This window comes from Balaenoptera acutorostrata, chromosome 4 (genome assembly GCF_949987535.1).
Source record: "Balaenoptera acutorostrata chromosome 4, mBalAcu1.1, whole genome shotgun sequence".
NCBI lineage: Eukaryota > Metazoa > Chordata > Mammalia > Artiodactyla > Balaenopteridae > Balaenoptera > Balaenoptera acutorostrata.
This window is the reverse complement of record NC_080067.1, coordinates 108,903,232-108,930,296: the sequence shown is the minus strand read 5'-3', so window position 1 is coordinate 108,930,296 and position 27,065 is coordinate 108,903,232. Positions and strand designations below refer to the sequence as shown.

The 27,065-nt window shown below is 36.1% G+C and overlaps 1 protein-coding gene across 4 annotated transcripts in view; it reads left to right on the top strand.

The window, feature by feature from the left end:
• ARL13B (ADP ribosylation factor like GTPase 13B) overlaps positions 1-27,065 on the top strand; it is an 89,862-nt gene that overhangs the window by 4,332 nt on the left and 58,465 nt on the right. For 2 of the 4 annotated variants that reach the window (XM_057545563.1, XM_007164079.3), the window contains exons 2-3: positions 16,831-16,901; positions 23,280-23,529. In XM_057545563.1, the coding sequence (XP_057401546.1) occupies positions 16,831-16,901; positions 23,280-23,529 (321 nt within the window). The remainder of the gene's footprint in view (positions 1-16,830; positions 16,902-23,279; positions 23,530-27,065) is intronic. The other 2 variants (XM_007164081.2, XM_057545564.1) reach the window with 2 other exon arrangements.

The window sequence follows — 27,065 nt, the reverse complement described above, 5'->3', positions numbered from 1 at the left end:
GTTCTGTCTTCAACTGTCTTTTCTTCTTCTACATATTCTCCCTTTATGGTCAGTTGCATCATATAGAGAGACTTAAGCTACCACCTCAACATTGACTCTCAAGTCCATATTTCCAGCACAAAGACTCATCCACCACTTAAGACTTACATATCCAGTTACCACAGAATCTTCAATCCCAACACATCCAAAACTGAACTTACGTCTTCTCTCATGCCGAATTGCTTCTGCCTTCCTTTTACCCACATCAGAAGCCAAGAGTAATCCTGCACACCTCTTTGTGCTTTGTTATCTCAAATCATCAAATCCTTTGGTTTATACCTACTTAATACAATTTGTGTGTCTTGCACTCTTTCAGCCTTTTCATACCCACTGCTGCGTTTCCATTATTAAGGTTTCCATTATTTCTCTCCCAGATCTCTTTGGCAGACTTTCCACTGTTCCCCTCTGATTAATGCTCCATACTGTCAATGATCTTTTTAGTATGCAGCTGATTTTAAACCTTAAGTCTTTCCTAATTGCCTTCAGGATAACATCCAAACTTATTACTTAAAGAATATTTGCACTTTGACCTGAGCCTGGCTATATGGACTCATCATAAGCTATTCTTTTTCTTCCTGTCATTCCAGATTTGGGGTATTTAAGTTCTCTAGTCCCTCCATTCCTCCCTGAATGCCCTTCTCTTTTTTGACTGTTCCTAATCATACTTAAATCTCACTTGGGAGATTCCCTCCTTCAGGAAACTCTTTGAATTCCAGCTAGATTCTTTACCTTGCATTGTGTTTGCTTATGAGCCCCTTGTATTGGTCTCTACTTACCATGTATTGTAATGTTTATTCAGTTTGCCTAGTCATACAGGATGTCTTGTGGACAGGAGCTGCTGTTATTTAAAAACATTTAATAAAATAGATAACTAATAAGAGCATGCTGTATTAAAAAAATAAAATTTAAAAAAAAAAACATTTAAAAGTAATGTATATTTATTGTTATTTAAAGGTAATGCATGTTTATTGTAGAACATTGAAAGCACAGTTAAGCAGAAAGGGGCAAATTTAAGTTAACTCACAATCTCACCCACCAGAGATTACCATTTTTTGTATTTTGGTGTAGAATCTCATACATACATGTAAATTTTTTTAAACAGTAATGAGATAATAAAGTGATATTTCATAGCTTTTTATTTATTTTTGCCTTAATGTATAATTAACATCATTTTACATCATTACATATTTTTGTTCAACATCTTTTTAATAGCAGCAGAGTAATGTGTTGAATAGATTCACCAAAGTGTTTTTAATTATTCCTGTTATTAAATATTTAGAATGTTTAAATTTTTTTTACTGTTATCAACAATGCCTTGGTGAGCATCCTTATATAAATGTCTTTGGAAATGGAATTCTAGATCAAATGATATGAAAAAGTTTAAGGTGTGTGATATATATTGCCAAATTGCTCTTCAGAAAGTCTTCTTGTTTTTTTAAACCAATTTCTACTCCTACCAGCAGGGTAAGAGAGTACTTTTTTCCTCAAAAAATAGGAGCCATCACTTTTTCATTTTTTCCAGGTTATGGGGGAAATGTTATCTGTTTTTAGTTTCTATTTTCTTGATTACTGATAAGGTTAAAAGTTTTTTCCCTTAGACATTTGTATTTCTTCTTCTGAGAATTTCCCAGTGATTCCCTTTGCTGTTTTTCTATTGGCACAGGTCCATTTTCTTATTGATTTTTCTAAAAGAGTTTTTAAGTGTTTATACTAGTAACCCTTTCACTCTAGTATATGTTGCAGATATTTTTCTTTCTTTTGTTATGTTTTTAATTTTTTTTATGGTTTTTGAAGCATAAACATTATTGTTTTAATTCAAATGTATTATTCTTTCAGTGTAATATTTAGGAAGTTCATCACCACTCCAAGATTATATTCACCTATACTTTTTTTTTCTAGTACTTTTATGTTTTAATTTTTAACATTTGAATCTCTGTTGAAATTTATTTTGTGTATAGGGAGCAGCCTTCATCCAGGGCACAGAACACAAGGTCTGTCAAGTCATGGTTCTCAGTAAATATCTGGACCCTGTCAGCAGGTCCTCACCCTTACATATTATCATTTACATACTCAGAACTCTGATTATTTATACCAAGTAGCATCTAGTTGATGAAATGGTAATATAACATATGATAGAATATATGAGTTTAAAGATGATTTCCAAGATTCTAGCAAGGGTTGGAAGCAGAATTTTGGAAAGGGTGTAATTTTACCAGGGTCTTGAAGAAATTGTGCTTCCTGTGCTTTCCATGAGATGATTTCAGGAATAGCCCACCTAGAGAGGCAGAAAATTAACATCAAGTTAAAGGAAGTAATTTTGGCAGCAAGAATTATGTAGTATAATTTAAAATAGTAAAAACATATTTTTACCAGTATTTAAAGAACAAGAAAAGTATAGTAAGTACTCATGTGCTTACTACCTAGGTTTTACAAATATTAACCTTTGGTCATCACATTTCAGTTTTTTTCTGAAGAAATGGATAAATCCTTGAAGCTCCCTGCACCTTATTTGTCTCATACCATCCCTTCCCTGAGGTAACCACTAGCTAAAACTAGTTTCTTACCCATCTGTGTTTTTCCTTGTCACAATTCAGCCTACTTGAAGCTTTAATTCAAGTTTATTAGTAGACTGTTATTCACTGTGGCCAAGTCTAAAAGAAGAGACTCACATGTCACAGTAAGCAATGTGGATTGGTGCTTTCTGTGTATCAGTATGGTATCTGGTAAAACATGCCATGATGTGGTATGTTATCTCTGCTAGGAATTTTTTCAGTGGGGAAACAGCACCCTATTAGCCATCTTTCTTGGTCTAAGTAAATATAACTGTAAATCCTAGACTATTTATAGAAATTGCTGGTTCTTAATTTCTTAATTAAGCTGTACATACAGATTAGCAAGGATTATCTGATGTGCCATGGGCAGAACTGGAATATCTTACACTTCTTTTTATCCCCCTACAGCTTCTTGTTTATTCATAGTAAGAATCTCAGAATTTTAGGAAAGTGATCTAGAGATATTTTGATTCTACCCCTTTATATTTTATTTTATTTTTATTTTTTATTTTTCAATTAAAAAAATTGTCTTTATCTTTAGATCAATTTTAGGTTTACAGAAAAACTCAGCAGAAAGTACAGAGAGCTCCCATATACCCTCCCTCCTCCTAGTTTCCACTATTATTAACATCTTTCATTAGTGGGGTACATTTGTTACAATTGATGAACATAGTGATATATCATTAGCTAAAGTCCATAGTTTACATTGTCCCTTTATATTTTAGAAAGGAACAAACTGATACTAAGAATTTCACTTGATCAGGACTTCAAAGCTAGCATATAACCCCAAGTTTTGCCCTCTTTTCAGTGCTTCATAAATTTAGAGAGTTATTTTGATGCAGTATTATCCTGGACTCTACAATCTGAATTAAAATGTTAGAAAATAGTGCAAGGATTAACCAAGATGGCGGAGTAGAAGGACGTGCTCTCACTCCCTCTTGCGAGAGCACCAGAATCACAACTGGCTGCTGGACAGTCATCAACAGGAAGACACTGGACTTTACCAAGGAGGATACTCCACGTCCAAGGACGGAGGAGAAGCCACAGTGAGACAGTAGGAGGGGCGCAATCAGAGTAAAATCAAATCCCATAACTGCTGGGTGGGTGACTCACAGACTGGCGAACTCTTATACCACAGAAGTCCACCCACTGGAATGAAGGTTCTGAGCCCCACGTCAGGCTTCCCAACCTGGGGGTCCGGCAACGGGAGGAGGAATTCATAGAGAATCAGACTTTGAAGCCCAGTGGGAATTGATTGCAGGACTTCGACAGAAGTGGGGGAAACAGAGACCCCACTCTTGGAGGGCGCACACAGAATAGTGTGCGCATTGGGACCCGGGGGAAGGAGCAGTGACCTTGGGGGAGACTGAACCAGACCTACCTGCTAGTGTTGGAGGGTCTCCTGCAGAGGCGGGGGCTGGCTCTGTTTCACCGTGGGGACAAGGACACTGGCAGAGGTTCTGGGAAGTACTCCTTGGCGTGAACCCTCCCAGAGTCTGCCATTAGCCCCACCAAAGAGCCCAGGTAGGCTCCAGTGTTGGGTTGCCTCAGGCAAAACAACCAACAGGGAGGGAACCCAGCCCCACCCATCAACAGTCAAGTGGATTAAAGATCTATGGAGCTCTGACTGCCACAGCAACAGTCAGCTCTACCCACCACCAGAGCCTCCCATCAGGCCTCTTAGATAGCCTCAACCACCAGAGGGCAGACAGCAGAAGCAAGAAAAACTACAGTCCTGCAGCCTGTGGAACAAAAACCACATTTACAGAAAGATAGACAAGATGAAAAGGCAGAGGGCTATATACCAGATGAAGGAACAAGAAAAAACCCCAGAAAAACAACTAAATGAAGTGGAGATAGGCAACCTTCCAGAAAAAGAATTCAGAGTAATGATAGTGAAGATGATCCAGGACCTCGGAATAAGAATGGAGGCAAAGATTGAGAAGATGCAAGAAATGATTAACAAAGACCTAGAAGAATTAAAGAACAAACAAACAGAGATGACCAATACAATAACTGAAATGAAAACTACACTAGAAGGAATCAGTAGCAGAATAACTGAGGCAGAAGAACGGATAAGTGACCTGGAAGACAGAATGGTGGAATTCACTGCTGCGGAACAGACTAAAGAAATAAGAATGAAAAGAAATGAAGACAGCCTAAGAGACCTCTGGGACAACATTAAACGCAACAACATTCGCATTATAGGGGTCCCAGAAGGAGAAGAGAGAGAGAAAGGACCAGAGAAAATATTTGAAGAGATTATAGTCGAAAACTTCCCTAACATGGGAAAGGAAATAGCCACCCAAGTCCAGGAAGCGCAGAGAGTCCCATACAGGATAAACCCAAGGAGGAACACGCCGAGACACATAGTAATCAAAGTGGCAAAAATTAAAGACAAAAGAAAAATTATTGAAAGCAGCAAGGGAAAAATGACAAATAACATACAAAGGAACTCCCATAAGGTTAACAGCTGATTTCTCAGCAGAAACTCTACAAGCCAGAAGGGAGTGGCATGATATACTTAAAGTGATGAAAGGGAAGAACCTACAACCAAGATTACGCTACCCGGCAAGGATCTCATTTAGATTTCATGGAGAAATCAAAAGCTTTACAGACAAGCAAAAGCTAAGAGAATTCAGCACCACCAAACCAGCTCTACAACAAATGCTAAAGGAACTTCTCTAAGTGGGAAACACAAGAGAAGAAAAGGACCTACAAAAACAAACCCAAAACAATTAAGAAAATGGTCATAGGAACATACATATCGATAATTACCTTAAACATGAATGGATTAAATGCTCCAACCAAAAGACACAGGATTGCTGAATGGATACAAAAACAAGACCCATATATATGCTGTTTACAAGAGACCCACTTTAGACCTAGGGACACACACAGACTGAAAGTGAGGGGATGGAAGAAGATATTCCATGCAAATGGAAATCAAAAGAAAGCTGGAGTAGCTATACTCATATCAGATAAAATGGACTTTAAAATAAAGAATGTTACAAGAGACAAGGAAGGACACTACATAATGATCAAGGGATCAATCCAAGAAGAAGATATAGCAATTATAAATATATATGCACCCAACATAGGAGCACCTCAATACATAAGGCAACTGCTAACAGCTATAAAAGAGGAAATTGACAGTAACACAATCATAGTGGGGGACTTTAACACCTCACACCAATGGACAGATCATCGAAAATGAAAATAAATAAGGAAACAGAAGCTTTAAATGACACAATAGACCAGATAGATTTAATTGATATTTATAGGAAATTCTATCCAAAAACAGCAGATTACACATTCTTCTCAAGTGCGCATGGAACATCCTCCAGGATAGATCACATCTTGGGTCACAAATCAAGCCTCAGTAAATTTAAGAAAATTGAAATCATATCAAGCATCTTTTCTGACCACAACGCTATGAGATTAGAAATGAATTACATTGTACATGGATGACCACAACACAAGCAACAATGATTGCAATTACCAAACACGAAACACACTCATACTATGTCATAATATTGACATTCAGTCCGGTAATCCTCCACTGTAACAGCTCCTTTATTTTGCAGTGAAAATTGATTTGTATATTCTTTGCTTCTGAGTCCTTGTGGGATTTTTTTTTTTTTAATTCAAACAGAAAGTCACAAAAATTATACTCATCCATGTACAATGCTTGGTGTCAGTCTATTTATCTCTTGTAAAATATCTCTTGTAAAAATAAAATACAGTGTGTGTGTGTGAAAAAAAAAAGAAATACAGGGGAAAAAAACGTAAAAAACACAAACACTTGGAGACTAAAGAATACGTTACTAAATAACCAAGAGATCACTGAAGAAATCAAAGAGGAAATCAAAAAATACCTAGAGACAAATGACAATGAAAACACAACGACCCAAAACCTATGGGATGCAGCAAAAGCAGTTCTAAGAGGGAAGTTTATAGCTATACAAGCCTACCTAAAGAAACAAGAAAAATCTCAAGTAAACAATCTAACCTTACTCCTAAAGAAACTAGAGAAAGAAGAACAAACAAAACCCAAAGTTAGCAGAAGGAAAGAAATCATAAAGATCAGAGCGGAAATAAATGAAATAGAAACAAAGAAAACAATAGCAAAGATCAATAAAACTAAAAGCTGGTTCTTTGAGAAGATAAACAAAATTGATAAGCCATTAGCCAGATTCATCAAGAAAAAGAGGGAGAGGACTCAAATCAATAAAATCAGAAATGAAAAAGGAGAAGTTACAACAGACACTGCAGTAATACAAAGCATCCTAAGAGACTACTACAAGCAACTTTATGCCAATAAAATGGACAACCTGGAAGAAATGGACAAATTCTCAGAAAGGTATAACCTTCCAAGACTGAACCAGGAAGAAACAGAAAATATGAACAGACCAATCACAAGTAATGAAATTGAAACTGTGATAAAAAATCTTCCAACAAACAAAAGTCCAGGACCAGATGGCTTCACAGGTGAATTCTATCAAACATTTAGAGAAGAGCTAACACCCATCCTTCTCAAACTCTTCCAAAAAATTGCAGAGGAAGGAAGACTCCCAAACTCATTCTATGAGGCCACCATCACCCTGATACCAAAACCAGACAAAGACACTACCAAAAAAGAAAATTACAGACCAATATCACTGATGAATATAGATGCAAAAATCCTCAACAAAATACTAGCAAACAGAATCCAACAACACATTAAAAGGATCATACACCACGATCAAGTGGGATTTATCCCAGGGATGCAAGGATTCTTCAATATACGCAAATCAATCAATGTGATACACCATATTAACAAATTGAAGAATAAAAACCATATGATCATCTCAATAGATGCAGAAAAAGCTTTTGACAAAACTCAACACCCATTTATGATAAAAACTCTCCAGAAAGTGGGGATAGAGGGAACCTCCCTCAACATAATAAAGACCATATATGACAAACCCACAGCAAACATCATTCTCAATGGTGAAAAACTGAAAGCATTTCCTCTAAGATCAGGAACGAGACAAGGATGTCCACTCTCACCACTGTTATTCAACATAGTTCTGGAAGTCCTAGCCACGGCAATCAGAGAAGAAAAAGAAATAAAAGGAATACAAATTGGAAAAGAAGAAGTAAAACTGTCACTGTTTGCAGATGACATGATACTATACATAGAGAATCCTAAAGATGCCGCCAGAAAACTGCTAGAGGTAATTAATGAATATGGTAAAGTAGCAGGATACAAAATTAATGCACAGAAATCTCTTGCATTCCTATACACTAATGATGAAAAATCTGAAAGAGAAATTATGGAAACACTCCCATTTACCATTGCAACAAAAAGAATAAAATACGTAGGAATAAACCTACCTAGGGAGACAAAAGACCTGTATGCAGAAAACTATAAGACACTGATGAAAGAAATTAAAGATGATACCAACAGATGGAGAGATATACCATGTTCTTGGATTGGAAGAATCAATATTGTGAAAATGACTATACTACCCAAAGCAATCTACAGATTCAATGCAATCCCTATCAAATTACCAATGGCATTCTTTACGGAGCTAGAACAAATCATCTTAAAATTTGTATGGAGACACAAAAGACCTCAAATAGCCAAAGCAGTCTTGAGGGAAAAAAAAGGAGCTGGAGGAATCAGACTCCCTGACTTCAGACTATACTACAAAGCCACAGTAATCAAGACAATATGGTACTGGCACAAAAACAGAAACATAGATCAATGGAACAAGATAGAAAGCCCAGAGATAAACCCACGCACCTATGGTCAACTAATCTATGACAAAGGAGGCAAAGATATACAATGGAGAAAAGACAGTCTCTTCAATAAGTGGTGCTGGGAAAACTGGACAGCTACATGTAAAAGAATGAAATTAGAATACTCCCTAACACCATACACAAAAATAAACTCAAAATGGATTAGAGACCTACATGTAAGACTGGACACTATAAAACTCTTAGAGGAAAACATAGGCAGAACACTCTTTGACATAAATCACAGCAAGATCTTTTTTGATCCACCTTCTAGAGTAATGGAAATAAAAACAAAAATAAACAAATGGGACCTAATGAAACTTCAAAGCTTTTGCACAGCATAGGAAACCATAAACAAGACGAAAAGACAGCCCTCAGAATGGGAGAAAATATTTGCAAACCAATCAACAGACAAAGGATTAATCTCCAAAATATACAAACAGCTCATTCAGCTCAATATTAAAGAAACAAACACCCCAATCCAAAAATGGGCAGAAGACCTAAATAGACATTTCTCCAAAGAAGACATACAGACGGCCACAAAGCACATGAAAAGCTGCTCAACATCACTAATTATTAGAGAAATGCAAATCAAAACTACAATGAGGTATCATGTCACACCAGTTAGAATCGGCATCATCAGAAAATCTACAAACAACAAATGCTGGAGAGGGTGTGGAGAAAAGGGAACCCTCTTGCACTGTTGGTGGGAATGTAAATCGATACAGCCACTATGGAGAACAATATGGAGGTTCCTTAAAAAACTAAAAATAGAATTACCATATGACCCAGCAATCCCACTACTGGGCATATACCCAGAGAAAACCGTAATTCAAAAAGACACATGCACTCCAATGTTCATTGCAGCACTATTTACAATAGCCAGGTCATGGAAGCAACCTAAATGCCCATCAACAGATGAATGGATGAAGAAGATGTGGTACATATATTCAATGGAATATTACTCAGCCATAAAAAGGAACGAAATTGAGTCATTTGTTGAGACGTGGATGGATCTAGAGACTGTCATACAGAGTGAAGTAAGTCAGAAAGAGAAAAACAAATATCGTATATTAATGCATATATGTGGAACCTAGAAAAATGGTACAGATGAACCAGTTTGCAGGGCAGAAGTTGAGACACAGATGTAGAGAACAGACATATGGACACCAAGGGGAGAAAACTGCGGTGGGGTGGGGATGGTGGTGTGCTGAATTGGGCGATTGGGATTGACATGTATACACTGATGTGTATAAAACTGATGACTAATGAGAACCTGCAGTATGAAAAAACAAACAAACAAAACAACTAATACTAAACTTTCATTGGGTTATTTGTATGGAAATATGTTAATATAAATGTTTCAGACATTACTTGAAATTTCTAAAAATCTTATATGTTCTGGTATAATGTTATAAATCATAATCCTAGTTATTACTTTAAAATGTATATCTCAGAAATAACTAATTTTCTTGTCAACTGCATTATTATGAACTTTCATCAAATCTTTAACCGTGGTCATTTTTAAGTCTTTTGTCATTTAGAGACAGTTCTGGGTGTACTCTGATGCTTTTGCAAATATGTTCCTATAAAAGGGTTTCATCTTCAAGAAATTCATGGAAAAGACTCTGACAAGTACAGCTTTCTGGTAACTGACTGTACTGCTGAACTGAATGAATAAGCATTTTTATAACTCTAATGAAAAACTGATGAATTCATAAAAGTGCTAACAAAAGATCAAGATGAAAAAAAAATTAATTACATGGGACTGAGTGAACTGATGAGGATGAGTATAATTTTTGTGACTTTCTGTTTGAATTAAAAAAAAAAAACCCACAAGGACTCAGAGGCAAAGAATATACAAATCAATTTTCACTGCAAAGTAAAGGAGCTGTTGTTACAGTGGAGGATTACTGGACTGAATGTCAATATTATGACATAGTATGAGTGTGTTTCGTGTTTGGTAATTGCAATCATTGTTGCTTTTGTTGTGGTCATCCATGTACAATGCTTGGTGTCAGTCTATTTATCTCTTGTAAAAATAAAATACAGTGTGTGAAAAAAAAATTCTAAATTTACAAAATAAAAAAAAAAAGAAAATAGTGCATTTGTATAATAAAATCACAACATAAGTGTTTTTGGTAAAATTTTTTCATTGTATTAATTTTTTTTGTGGTAAGTTTTTTGTTTTCTCACACATATATCATAAAACAGTATTCCCAAGTCCCTTTTCATATGTATTTGTTATTTGTTAAATTGCTCCATGTAGTTTTAAATATTTTAAGTAATAAATATTAATTTTGATGTGTTAAATTTTGCTTCATAGTGTTTCAGTGAAGTGTTTTATTTTAACTTGCATAACATTTTTGAAGTTAGAAATAGCTTTTATGTAATTATCTCATTTGAAGTATTGTCTTCCTTAGTTGACAGATGAGGAAGTTTAGAGTTGTAAATGTTTAAAAGATTGTAATAATGTCTTTCAGAAAAGATTCAGAATTCAAATGTTTTCTGAGTCTAAGTTCAAAACGGTAATATTATGTGGCTTATATTTTAGACATATTAATTTCTATATCTGTTGTATAAAAAGGGACCCTGAGATAAAGTATGTAAAACAGTCTTTGGCTCTCTTAATGCCTACTTTTTTTTTTTAACTCAGAATTACTTTAGTTTTAAAAATATTTCTCACTGTTAATTATTACCTTGAAACCATAAACATGTAAATTTATTCAGAAAACTTCAGTCAGTTTGATGTAAGAAAATAGGTAATTTTAATTACATTCTCTAATATTGAACTGTTACTTTGATGTGAAGATTTATATAAATTAAATCCATTATAGTATGTTCTCAACTTAAAGTTATATATTTTAATTTTACTTAGTGTTTACTTAGTAAATGGGGGATCAGAAATTATGTTTGTATTGTTTCATTCAGTAAAGAGGCATGATGTATGCTCAGCACATTTGATCCTGGGGCTGCAGAGTTAAGACCGGTTCTAGTTGAGAAGACTGTATGAAAAGTTGCATGAAAAAGTTAAGGTTTATTTGCTGTGTTAACATGCATGGTCAGGAAGGACTGGGGGAAACCCCAGCCTTAAAGTCTTGCTGGGGAGTGGCAGAAGAGGCTGCAGAGTTTGGATTTGATTCTGTTTAAGGATTTTAAACAGAAAAATGCCATTATTAGATTTTCATTAACATCATGGTTAGGTTTTATTAACAGCATGCAATTCATAACCTTAGTAATCTACCTATTACTAGGTAATCTATCTTCTCTTAGCTCTAGGAAGTAGGTTATGATTGTGATAGACTGAAATGTGGGGAAAAAATTCCAAAATATTTTGATGAAAATGAGCCAGACTACCTGGCTATCTGGTTTGTATCTGTGTGTGTGTGTGTGTGTGTGTGTGTGTGTGTATAAATGTGAGTAAATTTTAGGATAAACGAGATGGTTCAAGTTGCCCTTTAAAATAATAATAATTATTTTTACAAACCATTGTTTTTAAACTTCCCATGGAAACTGCTGTTAACTAATTTTTATTAGCACTGTAACCTTGGGTAACTTGTATCTGCTCTACTTGCAGGGACAGCATGAAGATAAATGATAGGGTAAAATAGCTTTGAACTATCAAGACACGCCATATAAATTCAAAGCGTTGGTATTGCAGGGTTTGGGAAAAGCTGAGAGCATTTATTTCTGAGGTACTTAATTTGTGGCAATTACCAAAAAGATGCTTTTATTTTACAAAACTTTGTAGTATTTGATATTGTTCATCTCTTAACCCTTCTGGAAACTGTTCCCATTGCTGCCATTTCTTTGGTGTCATTTCTTTCTGGCTACAATTTTAAGGGTTTCTTCAAAGGTTCTTGGGGTTCTGTGTCCCCTGTCCCCTGGCTCTTCTTCCTTCTGTGCTCTTTCATCTGTTCTTATGGTTTTAACTACCACGTATATGTCTCATAATCCCAGTCCAGGTCTCTCCTCCAGCGTCAGACTTCAGTGTGAGACAAGCACTACTGTCAACATGTGCAAAACTGAACCCATTAATCCTCCTCTATAATCTGGTCCCTGCCCATCTCGCTGGTCTCATTTGTAGACTCCCTGTCTTGAATTTTATTCTGTAATAAGAACAGCTATAGGTTGAGCACTTACTGTGTGCCACAAGCATTGTGCACCTTACTTGCATGTCTTATGTAATTTCACCACATCCCTATGGGATGGATATTTTTATTAGCCCATTTTACTGATGAAATTCTGAGAAGTTAAATAATGTGTCCCAGGTCATATAGCTTGGAAATGGCAGTTTGGGGATTTGAACACAGGCTGCTCTAACACCAAGTTTGTGGCTATATATCAGAGTACCAACAATCCCTATATGTTACTTGTTACTAGTAGAAACATACTGTACATCTTACAACAGAGTCCTTTCCGTGTCAGCCTTTCTAGTTTGGTATATAATTCAAGACTCAGGGATAACTGTAGTAAGAGCTAAGTGATCACTTTCAACTTCTGGGAAGGCCACATTATTACCTATATTATGATACTGGGTTCCTTAAGTAGAAGTATGTCGGGTTCCTTTTAGACTCAATACACAGTTGTATTGAGTTGTGATTGTGTATGAATGTAACAAGCATGTTCTCCTTTTGCTTAAGGCTGCTTTCCTGAGATGTGCTCTTAATGCCTGGGTTTAGCAACTCAGCACCCTGCCAGTTCTTACCTCCTTGGTGTGGTGTCTTCTCAGGCAGTGTTCTTAGTCTGGAACCTCTTCATCCTTCGTCCTGTTTTCACCTTCCCCTTGCTCGGCAAACTTCTACATTTTAAGAACTTAGCTGAGGCATCATTACCTTGTGTAAGAAGCTTCCCAGACCTTCTCCTGTATCTCTAGGCTGAATAAAGTCTTCTTGCTCAGTATTCCTTTAGCATCTTGTATATATCGATAAGCATTTTAAACTGTCATAGTGTCATAATGTACAAATATTTGTTTACATTTTAGTCATTCTCATTAGATGATGAGCACTCTGGGATAGAAATCATGTCTCAGGCATTTTTGTGTCCATAGTACTCAAATGCCTTATGTACTTTTATTGAATTACTGCCTGACCAAATGACTAAATGATTGCTTTTATTGCTAGTGTCAACTTTCTAGACACTATAAACCTAAGAACACTGTTTATTATTTTTTCAATTGAAGGACTAGTGTATTTGATCAATAATCATAAGACTAAAAAACATAGTTTTTTATTTCTCTGTTGTTACATAGCATCACAGCCAAACTGTTCCCAGTGATAATTTATCTTATTTTAAAAAGCTATAATGACATGTACATTTTAAAATGTGTTAGATTGAATATATTCAGTGTTTAAAGAGTTCCATAGAATTTGAGTGTTAGGTGATTGTTAGCCTTTTAAACCCATTCTATTCTGAAAGTATAAATTTAATGCTTTGTTATCAGGCATTGCAGTAATTCATGCTGTGATTTTCATTTGTACTCCTAATGTTATGTTTTTTCATTAAGGCTTTAATTACCTCAAATATTTAATTAAAGCTGTGTTTTCAAGTATATGGCATAATGATCTTAAAGATTAACTGTGTACTTGCAAGTGTAGTCAAAATAAAAATAGAAATCCAGAGAGACCTATTTTGTGCCAGTCTCAGCATGATTATAATTTTCCAAAGTGATTTTCATGTTTGAAGAACTTTTTTTTGTTTGAACCTAATATTCTGTTTAAAAAAGGAAAGCTTTTAAGGTAAAATCTAACATTTTTCCTTGATCGCTGCTTTAAGAGTAATGTTTCAAAATGTGTAAAAGTAATTATTTGGACAGTGATTTTTTTTTTTAAACTGAAATCTTGACAAGAATGGTGGGGGGGAAACATAAAATGCTACCTTTGTAGTAGAGAATGATGGGCCATTTTCCTTAAAAAGGTATATTTGAGATGTTTTACTCTGGCTCATAAGGGATGGGAAAAGGATCCATGATGTTCCTGGGAACTGCTGACCCAGTCGATATATGTTTGCAGTGTGGTCTTCTGTGACTTCTAGAATAGGCATGGTCAGCTGCTCTCTCTTCCTGTGCCTGCCTGTGCTTTCCTTTACAACAGTCATCACACATAAATCTCTAATGCCTCTTTTCTTCCTAGGCTCTAAGGTTTATGATGGCTAGGGATTGTGGATGTTTGTTTGCTACTGTGTAATCGGTGCCTAATGAATAGTTACAGAATAAATGATGCAAACAAGCAGAAAATGGGGATTTGTTCCCCAAAAGTACTTGTTTTGGTCATGGTGACATTTGAAGCACTGTAGATCTTGAAATAAATTATTAAAGAGCAATTGAATTAGCTTTACTATTATAGTCTAATTCATTATATATCTAGTAACTTCAGTTATCCAAAATATTGTTTAAATGCTATACAATCCATCTTTTTTGGATAGTCATTTATTATATTTTATTTAATAACTTATTTTGTACTTAAATTTTGTTCTTTGATATTTGGAAGTTATGAATTCTTCAAACAAAATAGTAGAGTTATACTCTACATATCTCAAAGCTTCCTTAAGAAGTAAACATACTTTTCAAAGTTGATAATACAGGTAAAACTTGCCCGTGGATAGAAGTACCCAGACCTCACATACTACCTCAGATCCGTAAAGTCATAATCTGCTGTGTGCCTCTTTGGCATTTCCACTGACCCCACCACTGACTGACTGGGAATGGGGTGTGGGGATGCTGCTAATTGTGACTTACCACTGACTCAAGCATAGACTACTTTCGTTTATTCTTCATGGTGTATACAGGGATGGTTGAAGCATTTACAAAAGACTAAGGCTCCTGGATAACAAAGGAAATTAACATGAAGAGTAAATTAATTTCACTTACAAAAACCAAAGTCCTCACCATGGCCTACAAGGCCCTACGTTATCTGGCCTCTGATGCGTTTCTGACTTCCTGTCCTTCTTCCCTGCTCCTATCTCACTGGGTTTTACCACACTGGCTTCCTGGCCTTGGCCCCAGCTGTACTCTCTCACCCCAGATATTTGCAGAAGTAACTCCCTCTTTCAAGGCCTTGCTCAGACTTTACCTTCTTTCTCAGTGAGGCCTGCCCTGATCACCTTATGTAAAACTACAATCCATATCCTGCTCTACTTTATTCTTTTTTCTATAGTACCTGATCACCTCTAACGTATGACATAACCTATAATTAACTTATTTCCTATATTTATTATATTGTTTGTCTCCTGTAACTAAAATGTAAGTTTAATAAGGGAAGGGTTTCTCTATCAGTTTTTGTTTTTCATTGTTGTTGTGGTTATTTAAATAAACAGGTGTATCTCAGGCACCTAGAACACTGGTGTATGGTATACAGAAGATGGTCAGTAACTATTTGTTTAATAAAGAAGTCCAGATCCAAGACAGCCAGGCCTATACAGATGAAAAAACACCCTTTCTTGCCATCTAAGTTCTGTTTTTTAACCCTTCTTGGAATGATTGCCAGTGAAGAATGACTGTACTTGGCAGAAACCCTGACTCTACCCCATGGGAATGTGACCCAGTTATGCTGTGGTTTTCTCTCTATAGTCCCAAAATGGTGTTAATAGATGGTCTCACCATTTATACTAAGCAGTAGTTAAGCCTGGAACAGAAATGAGCTTTAGTGGTGGAGTGAATCACTGAGATAATAGGACCAGTATAGTAGGTTTGTTCCTTTATAACCTGCCCCAGGTTTGAGAAGTCCCTAGGAATTAGGTGAATTAGGTTCTGGTTCTGACTGTAGCCAATTCATTGTCTTATCTTATGACTCTGGACTTATGTTTCTTCAATTGTAAAATTGAACTGGATTGTATTTTTTTTCTAACTCTGTGAAGTTTAGCTGTATCATCAGAAACATTTTAAGCTTTATAATTTAGGAACCCTCTTTCAAAATATGTTACCGCTTAGGTTAATAGTCATGTTACTATACTATGTTTAAGACTTATACTTGGTAAGGTGCTGCATATATAAAAACAGTTGAGCATACTAGTAGTGTCAAGAACCTAACAATCATTCTTTTCTTATGTAATTTCACAAGAATAAACAAATTTGTGCTAATCCTTAGACTTCAGTTAACTAGAAAATTGAGTCTTTAGACATGATAAATAACTCGTGCTAGGGTCCATCTCTCTGCCTTGCTTTCTCTCTTCTATCCCTTATTTCGTCTCTATCCTTCAAGTTATCTACTGTACAGTTTCCCCTTTTTTTTTTCTTTTTTTTGCTTAGAGAACAAAAGGATGACACTTTACAGCTATTTTTCAAGAATTTTGCTTTTTGAATATATATTTTATTTATCATTGTACCCCTTAGCATCCAGCAGATTGTCTTGTACATATAGATGCTCCTTAAGTGTTGCTTGGATGAATGAATTTGCTTTTATTTTTACCCCAATACTTAACTGACTCAAAGTGATTTTTAAATTTTTATTGTTTTAAGAAAGGTGACTCTTGTGATGGTGGGACTTGATAATGCTGGTAAAACGGCAACAGCAAAGGGAATCCAAGGAGGTAAGCTGGAAAAATTTATTATTAAATTACTCTGATTTATTTATTTAAATTGCTTTATTACATATTCATTGGGTACATATACTGTACACTCTGTTACTTTATATTCTTAGTATACTTGAGGCTAATGTGGTGAATAGACTCTGGCTTAATAGTACCAGCCTTTTATGTTTCAGATTTGAATGAATGCATAGGCTCCTCGAGGTTTTTGATCAGCTAAGAGGGATCACAGCTGTCTTCTAGCCAGTAGGAAGGAAAAAGTAAAAAAAGGACATGCCCCTGCTTTTAAGGATCCCTATCTTCTACTTACATTTTCTTGGCCAGAATTTAGTCACAGGGCTACAGCTAAATGAAAGGGAGGTAGAAATACAGTTAGCCAGCACAGTTCTCTTTGCACCTCTTGATTTTTTTTTCAACATGATGTGTAATTTTTACAGTTACATTAAAGATACATTAAAGGGTTTTATGTCATTTATATTACATCTCATTGGGTGTATTTATTTAGTCTTAATTTAATGCTTTGTAACTACAATATAGAGGTACTATACTAGTGAGTTTGTTGTGTACCCAGAAGATGTAGCACGAGCCAGACATCTTGAGGGTATGAATTGGGAGAAAACCTAACATATATTTGTTCCTGAAAATGGATTTTGCAACTAGATATCATGCGTGACAGATAGGGAGCTTTTATTTATGGAAATTCGTGAAAGAAAATTGGCACCTTGCAAAACTTGCTGTTGGAGAAAAACATTTTGTCACCCCCCAATTAGATGCAAACTATATATTATTGTCTGAGGAGTCTTCTAAAGCCTTTTTGTAGCCCTCATGCTGTCACCTAGGTTATATCCTTGCAAAGCACTCACTGTAACCATCTAAACCAAGGGTTTGCAAACTTCTTCTGTAAAGATCCATGTAGTAAATATTTTAGACTTTGAGAGTCATATGGTCCATTTCCCAGCTACACAGCTCTGACATAGTAGTGCAGAAGTAGCCATAGAAAATATGTAAACAAATGAGCATGGTGGCCATGTTCCAATGAAACTTTATTTATAGACCCTAAAATTTGATGTGTTATGAAACATTATCCTTGGGTTTTTTTTTTGGAAATAATTTTAAAATGTAAAACACATTCTTAATTTGAGGGCCATGTAAAAACAGGTGGCTAGCCAGATTTGGCCTGCAGGCCATGAAACCTTATCTAAACGTTTTCTCTTTCATTCCTTCAAAGCCTTATGTTCAAGGGAGCAGGATCCAGGAATGTGCTAATCAGACCGTCTAATTATTTGCGTGTACTTAGAACATCCTCTTTCCATCAGGCCTTTTCCTTCTGAATCCCACCTCCATTAGTTTCTTTTTCTGAGTTTAGAAAATGTTCAAGGTGTCACATCATGAACAAAAAGTCAAAGCTGCCTTCAACTTTGAGCTCCCCTCTGGCTCTGTTTTTGTTTTTCATTTCGTATTTACTCTTCGGCCTACTCCAGTGACTGATTTCTTACCATTTTTCTTTTTTAAAGATTCCAGTTATATAGAACGACTTGAAGTTTTTCAAATTGAGCCTTTTGATACCTTTGTGATTTTGTTTATGCTGTTCCCACTTGCCTTATTAAAGAGAATATCAACTTATCCTTAAAGACAGATTATCTACTTATCTCTAAAGATGCTTGTTTGTCCTATAGTCTCCTTCTTTATGAAGTCTCTTCTGATCTCCTGCTGCCCTCACCCCTTACCACCACCATCAGTACAATTGACTACATCCTCTGTTTTTGTCTACTCTTATCTGTATCTACTTCTATAGCTACTTAATTGCCCCTCTTTTTATGTATTACTCTACCTCTCCAGACTATAAATTCCCCAAGGGCAGTTTTACTTATTTTGGTGTCCCAGTTCAGGCCATGTCTTAGTAGGCAGTCTTCCTAAAACATTTCTCCCATGGCTTCTCTTAGCTTATTTCTGGCTCTTTTCTGCTTTGTTTTGTTTTTTATTAAAAATTTTTTTTTAATTTTTTATTGTATATTTCCTCCTTTCTTTTGAGATAATCTTCCTCTCCTACTCTATTGCCGTTGTCTGCGTCCAAACCCTGGGTTTAGTGTTTCATCTATAATTTTATTATAGCTTCCTAATCTAAGAGTACTTTCCCTATCTTGAGGTTCACTTCCTTCAATCAGCTTCTCTTCTTCATGGCTGTCAAAGTGATTGCATTAATAGGATATAGGTTCAATTGTGCTAACAAATAAGCCTAAAATAACAGTGGTTTAATAAAATAGAAGTTTATTTCTCTCTCATATTACAGCACAGGGAAAAGCAGTCTAGGGCTGGCATAGCAGCTCTATGGTATTAGAGACTCAAGTTCCTTTTCCTATTTGCTTTGCCATTCCTAGTGTTCTCCCTTGCCTACCTGGTCCAAGGTGTCTCACTACTACATGTGCATTTCAGCTGGAAGGAAGAAGTAAAGGACAAAGGGAGGCTGTCCTTCTCTTTTTTTAAAGTATGTGAACCAGAAGCCACCACATCACTGCTGTTCACAGGCCATTAGCTAGAACCCATGGTGTTCCAGAGCTGGTTGCTACTTGCTCTTATTGGCTCATATTAGTCAACGAGAGCTAGTTAGGCACCTCTCCTCCAAACTCTATGTTCAGGTGCCTCATATTGGTAGTTTGAAATAGTCCATAGCGGGAGTATTTACACCATGACAATTGGCAAACACTACCTATCAGAGTTCCACAGCCTCCAAAGCCAGTTAAACATTTAACAGTATACCACAAGCACATTATCTAGAACCTGTTCTCAGGGCCACCCCTAGCTGCCATAGAGACTGGGGATTGCATTCTTTATCCTGAACAGCCATGTGCTCAGCTAAAAAATCCAGGATTCTCTGACTTTCCAGTATTATTTCCTAATAGTTCTAAGGAACTGTTGTTATTTTGGGTGGGAAAATTCTTTGTGTAAATTGGTCCCTAGCATTGTTGACATTAACACATCTTATTATACTGTAGTTATTTGTTTATGTATATATTTCCTCTTTTTCCCTCTATATAAGTGCTCTATAAGATCAGAAAATATTAATAAATTTTATTAATCTTTGTATATCTAGGACCTTGCATAGTACTTAGCATATAACATAAGCTCAATAAATAGTTATTGATTATATATTTTCATTTTATCTTGAACTTTCTAGGCATTGTCTTAACACATATGGTTTACTGAAATCCTCAGGATTAGGGACCATATGTCTTTGTACCCCTGGTTCTTGTATGATGCCTGATTTATAACAGGCCCTCAATAAATGATTACAAGCATGGATGGATGGATAAATATATGGAAGAATGGACATAACGACAGCAGCTTCAGCTGTCCTAGCAGTCTGGTGTTGTAGTATTGAGCAATTATATGCTTTGTACTGAGTGCTAAGGATACAAAGATAGTTCCCAGCTATTGGGAAGGTATAGGCTATTGTGGAGACCAGTAAGAACACAGAATATTACAATAGATGGTGTAGGTGATACTGAAAGTAGGAAGGAATCATCAGAGAAGGATTTACAGAAAAGGTTGTAACCTGAACACTTAGTCTTGAGTCTTGAAACACAGAATCATGAGTAGGAACCAGAGGAAAGAATAGAGAAATTGGGGAGGGTGTTCCATGTATCAAAAGAAACAGGCTTTTAAAGTCCTGAATACCTGAATTTGAGTCCTGGCTCTGTCTACCATGTAACCTTGAAAAAATTACTTAATATGAATTGGTTTCCTGGGAATAGTGCCATCATTTTATCTGTGCTTACATTGTTCCCCTGCTTGGAATTTTATTCTCCCTTCTTTGTTATAATTTTTTTGTCTTTTAAGACTTTACTCCTATTTCATTTCCTCTCTGAAGCCTTTCTAGGCCATGACTCACCTCTAGCTCCTCTTTACCCTTTTTCTCTTGAATGCCCTCCATCTTAGTTTGGGCTGCTATAGCAGAATACCATAGACTTAGTGGCTTAAACAACAGGTATTTCTCACAGTTCTGGAGGCTAGAAGACTGCAGTCAGGGTGCCAGTATGGTCGAGTACTTAGTGAGGGCCCTCTTCTTTTTTTACAGACAGCCATCTTCTCACTTGTATCCTCATGTGGTGGAAAGAGAGAGAGGAAACAAGCTCTCTTATATCTCTTCTTATAAGGGCACTAATTCCATCATGGGGGCTCCATCCTTGTGACCTCACCTAAACCTAATTACATCCCAAAGGCCCTACCTCCAAATACCATCACTTTGGGGATTAGGGTTTCAACAGATGAGTTTTGGCAGGGACATAAAAGTGCAGTTCATAATACCTTCACACTGTGACCTCCAGACTTGTTTGTAGAACATATAGGTTCTTGTGTTATTCCCATTAATGGGAATAACACAGTTCTCTCTGAATTGTACTGGATATTCTTTGAGGACAGCAACCCTTTTTTATTCATCTTTGCATTCTAATGCCTAACAAAGTCCTGGTACTGAGTAGGTATTCTGTATGTGTTATTTCCCTTATCCCTTCCTCAGGATAGTTGATTTATTTTCACTGATAATTTCCTGGGGGTACCTTTCAAATCATACTCGAAGACAGCTGCCTATTTTAACTGTGAAGCCAGTTCTGGCCTGGACTAGATCCACATTTTTAAATGTCTAGTTTAATTCTCTTTTTGGAATACATAGCTGCTTATATTGCTTCTAAACTTGCCTTTTTCTCCTTCTAGATAAGGCAGGTCTTTTAAAAATGTGACTTGTGATGTCTATTAACTTTCTAGGGAGCTGTGTAAACTGCATTAAGATGCTTGCTGAAAGGGAATGGTACATTGCAAGTCTGTTTCTCAGTCACACCTAACAGCAAATGCCTCTCAAATTTATCTTGGTAATAGCAGATGTTTTGCTGAATGTGGGAATGATAAGACCCTCTAAACCAGTGTTGTTCAGTAGAGCTATTTGCAATGATGGACATGTTCTATAGTGGCTCTGTCCAGTAGGGTGGGCCACCAGCCACATGTGACTTTTGAGCACTTGAAATACAGCTTGAACAACTGAGGAGCTGAATTTTTTATTTTATTTAAGTTTAATTGATTTAAGTTTTAAAAGCCTCATGTAGTTTGGTGGCCACTGTATTGACCTTGCAGCTGTAAACAAAGTTCAGTGGAGTAATATTTGTTGTGAATTCCAGCGATGAAGAGAGAATGGAAGAGACAGACATGAAGTTTGAACTCTTCTCTGTAACCACTGAGTCACTTGGTTCTGTTAATCTTTCATGAGTTCTCTCTTGCCATTCTTCTATTTTTATTTCCATACCTCTCCAAAAAGTGGCTATCACTCTCATTTTCAGTCCGTTCTAGAGACTTTTGCAAAGATGAATCTCAAGGAAGACTACTTTAGTCACCTTAATTATGTTATTGGTCTGCTAAAATACCTTCTGTGGCTCCCAATTCTCTATCTTCAGAACCCTCTTCAGTGTGCGTTCAGGCTTAAGGGTTTGCTCCAACTACAATGTTCAACTTGTTCGTGCATCTTGCCTTTACCATTTCTATTACTTAGGTCACTCATCTGACTGTCTAAATCCTACCTAGCTTTAAGGCCTAGGTCCCAGCTCCTAGTTCAAGGCTTGAACCTTAGTGATCTTTTTAATCTCTTACTGTCATTACCGCTCTTTGGCAGTTATAATTGTGTACATCCTGTACCTTCTTCTTTGTGCTGTCCTATGCAGAAGTCCAAAGAAATTCAATTATAAATTTATGAGAATATCCTGTGTTCTATTCTTGTAGAAGAAAGTAAAATCTACTCTTTGTATTTGCAAGCTGTCCTTAAAAGTCTCTTTATTCCAATTACAGCTTTAATTCAGTTAATTAAAAAAGAAAGGTTCTATACTCTTCATAGCTTCTCCCTTTATTTGGTTGTTCTAGACTATTCTCTAAATGTTTAGTTTTTCTTTATAACTCCACAGATGTTGTAATGGTCCTTGGGGATGGCTGTGGTGTTGAAGGTTGAAATTTTTATTGTTTGTAACTTGGGGAGTCAGTGGCCTTAAAGGCAAGAGTTCATTGGTTTATTTATTCTACACATCCTTATTAAGTACCCGTTATATGGTGGGCATTAGTTTAGGAACTGGGGTTATATCAATAAAAACAAACAAGCAAACAAAAAAACAGACAGAAATTCCTATCTGCAAGGAGTGTAAATTCTAGTTGGATATTTTATAGTATCTACCTTTCCCCCAAACCAATGTGCTTAGATGTAATGCTTATTGTGTAAGCAAATAATAAACATTCTATTTAGTACTAAAGTATGATGAATAACACATTTATGTCATTTAAGTTGTGAAGTTAAATTAGTGTTATTAATTTAAAGTCTCAAGATTCTTTCTTTTATATCATTTGAAACAGAGTATCCTGAAGATGTAGCACCTACCGTTGGATTTTCCAAAATTGACCTTAGACAAGGAAAGTTTGAAGTCACCATCTTTGACTTGGGAGGTGGAAAAAGAATTCGGGGAATCTGGAAGAATTACTATGCTGAATCTTTTGGGGTAATATTTGTTGTGGATTCGAGTGATGAAGAGAGAATGGAAGAGACAAAACAGACAATGTCAGAAGTGATAAGACATCCTAGGATATCGGGAAAGCCTATATTGGTGTAAGTAATGTTGGTGTTATTGTAAACGTAGAGACAGCAGCATTAAGTCATTAAAGAAATTTACCTAAGTTACAAAATACTGAATAAGCTAAATTGTCACACCCTCGTATGATAAAATGTATGTAATTTACTGGGAGTTGTTAATATACCAAGGCCTTATTATAATGCTATCTGTAGAGGTTAAGGACAGAGGCTATGTAATGAAGAAATCTTATAATTAGATCTCCTGGGTTTTCAAATGTAAACTGTTTGTTTTATTTGATCATTTATTTTTGTCAGATTTTGCAAATGGTCTATTAACAAGGTTCTAAAATGTTTTTCAATTTATTTTCCTCTTTTAATAACTTATTTATGTTTTGCCTCTGTCCTTTTTTTCTTGAAGAGTATTCTTGTTTGAAAGTTATTTAGATGGTTTATTCTTCTAATGACATGTTGATTTCTCAGTTTTTACTACTATATTTCCAAACTGAACATGTGATCTGTGCCATTATCAACTTAGTTGTATGCTTAGCATCATTTTATCCAGCTGCCTAAACATTTTTTAAAAATTAAGTGACAAAGGACTTTTGCACTACCCGCCCTCATAGCATTTCTGCATAGTAAACACCAGATGGTGCTATAACTTTGAGACATAGTAAAGTGAAAGTAGTTTAAATTGCTCTTAAAATTGGAGTAAGCGGAATGTGTGTTTTGCCTTCTTGTCCCTTTTCCCTCGTTCCTGTGTTTCATTACTAACGATTAAAAAAACCCTGAAGCAACCTATCACATGGTTAACTGAGAAATTGTAAGACAGAGTTCCTCAGTGGTCCTCAGTAATAAATGAACATTTTTAAATGAGGCAGTTTGGAAGCTCTGATTACAAAAAGTAAAACTTTATTGTATCATTTATTGTTAAGCTTATACTGTTTAATTTTTATACATTTAACTAATTAAAGAAGTTATTTGATATATATATAACTAATTCTCACCTTTATTGAATATGAAATAGACTTTAATAGATATGTATACAAAGAGTAAACTTTGTTGAACCCATAGACTAAATTAGTCTCTACAAATGTTTAAACAGAGAACCAGTGACTTCTAAAGTAAAAAGTATTAATGACTGATGTTCATTTGTAAAATAATTGAGTGTGCTTTTTTTAACCCAATAGTTATTTATTTTATTCTTTTATTCATGTATTCTCTCATGCATTTATTCATTCATACATGTACTAATTCAACAAATATTTATTGAACATCCACTATGTGCTAGACATTGTTCTGGTGATAGGGATACCTTTGGGAACAAAAACAATAAAACTCCATGTATGATCTCAGTAGCTTACATTCTAGGGGGTGAGACACACAATAAATGTAATAAATAAATTGTACATTAGGTGATAAGTATATTGAAAATAAAGCAGATAGAAGATCAGGAATCCTATGGCAGTGGTGGTGACAGGGGCATGTTACTCTTAAAATTAGGATAATCATACTAGGTCATATTGAGAACATGACACTGGAGGTGAGAGAGTCAGTCATGCAGATAGATGTATGTGGCAAAGCCCTGAGGCAGAGGCATGCAGTTTGTGTCTGCAGTATTTACTGAATAATCCAATGTCAGCAAGATACCTGCTTTCAGTTCTGTCACCTCTCTCAGCTAATGAATTTCCAGAATTGGAAAAAAAAAAAACAACTCACAACTAGGATGACTGCTCACCATTATAATTTCATAGTCAATGCAATCTCACAAAGACATGAGAATTAATTATGGATCAATAATATGTTTATGAAATATAGAATGGTTTGCCATTTGATGAGTTTTTCTCAAAGGAGTTCTACAACCATAGAATTTTTATTAATAAAGGTAAACTTTTTGAGATGTGTGTGCTTCAAAAATATACAAAATTTACTAAAAAGTAAATATTCTCTTTTTTTTTTTTTTTTTTTTTTGGCCACACTGCACGGCATGTAGGATCCTAGCTCCCCAACCAGAGATCGAACTCACGCCCCCTGCATTGGGAGCACAGGGTCCCAAGCACTGGACTGCCAGGGAAGTCCCAAAAAGTACATATTCTTAATAAATTGAGAAGATGTAGGAAAGAATGAGGTTAAAAAAAAAAAAAATGATTGACCTATCATGCAGAACCAACCACTGCTATCATTTTGATGAGTTTCCTGGGCATATTTTTGTAAAACATGTAATGTATGCAGTGTTCATATAATACATAAAATTTTCTATCCCACCCTTTTTTCTGTTTATAAATCCGTCTTAAATATCCACCCAAGTCCCATATTTGAAAGTTCTCCTGTTTACCTTTTTCTCTCTGACCTACAATTAATTTGTCTTATTGATGCTACTATCTTAATATCATTTGAGTCTCTTTACTCCTCTCTATTCCCTTTAATGTTACCTCCTTTCAGCCTTTCTTCACTTCTCCCTTGTGTTACTGATTACTTTCCTAACCAGTCTCCCTGGTAGCAGTCTTGCCTATTCTCTAAGCTCTCCTCTACATTGCTAGCAGGAGCCCTTTTCTATACTTGATATTTTTCAAATTACAAAATTGGTACATGCTTTAATAAGTGAAACAATGCAAGAATAGATAAAGTACTTGAGAGCTCTGTTTTAAATGCAAATTTTATCATTTTACTTTTCCTCTGCTCAAAGTCCTTCAGGGGCTTCCCTGGTGGCGCAGTGGTTGAGAATCTGCCTGCTAATGCAGGAAACACGGGTTCGAGCCCTGGTCTGGGAAGATCCCACATGCCGTGGAGCAACTAGGCCCGTGAGCCACAACTACTGAGCCTGCGCGTCTGGAGCCTGTGCTCCGCAACAAGAGAGGCCACAATAGTGAGAGGCCCGCGCACCGCGATGAAGAGTGGCCCCCACTTGCCACAACTGGAGAAAGCCCTAGCACAGAAACGAAGATCCAACATAGCAATCAATCAATCAATCAATCACTAAAAGAAATCTTAAAAAAAAAAAAAAAAAAGTCCTTCAGGTTGCCTCCATAGCTCCACACAGATAGGAAAGTTTGTGTTTTAACTGATGTAACCCTAGCACATAATAGGTATGGCATTGAAAAGTCCATTGGATAGTAAGTGGGAGGGGCGTCCAGTAGAGCCCTAGTAAGCTGAGTGCTAGGGGCTAGTGGGTGTGGAGATGTAGGGGAGGCTACCTGAATTAGGAGGCTGGCTACAGTGCTCCTTGTTGCACATAGCTGCTTCCTTCTTGCCCACGGACATCTGGACCTCTCATCTGCAAAATCCTATAATGGCATCTAATTTCTTCTGATCACCACTTGTCTGTCTGAGCCTAAACTAGTTGATTTAGGACCTACAAAGCCTCTCAGAACTCACTTCAACCCCTTGATAATTTTCTCTTCCCACCCTCTAATAATGAGCAAACAGAGAACAACAACAGACCTCTGAGAAGATTCAGTCATTCAACAGAAGGAAAGAAACCTGAAGAATTATTATCTTGTCTGTAATCATGAAATTACAAATTGGTAGAGCAGGATTCATTCATGCTATGGGAAGCAGAGTAGATGACCACGATA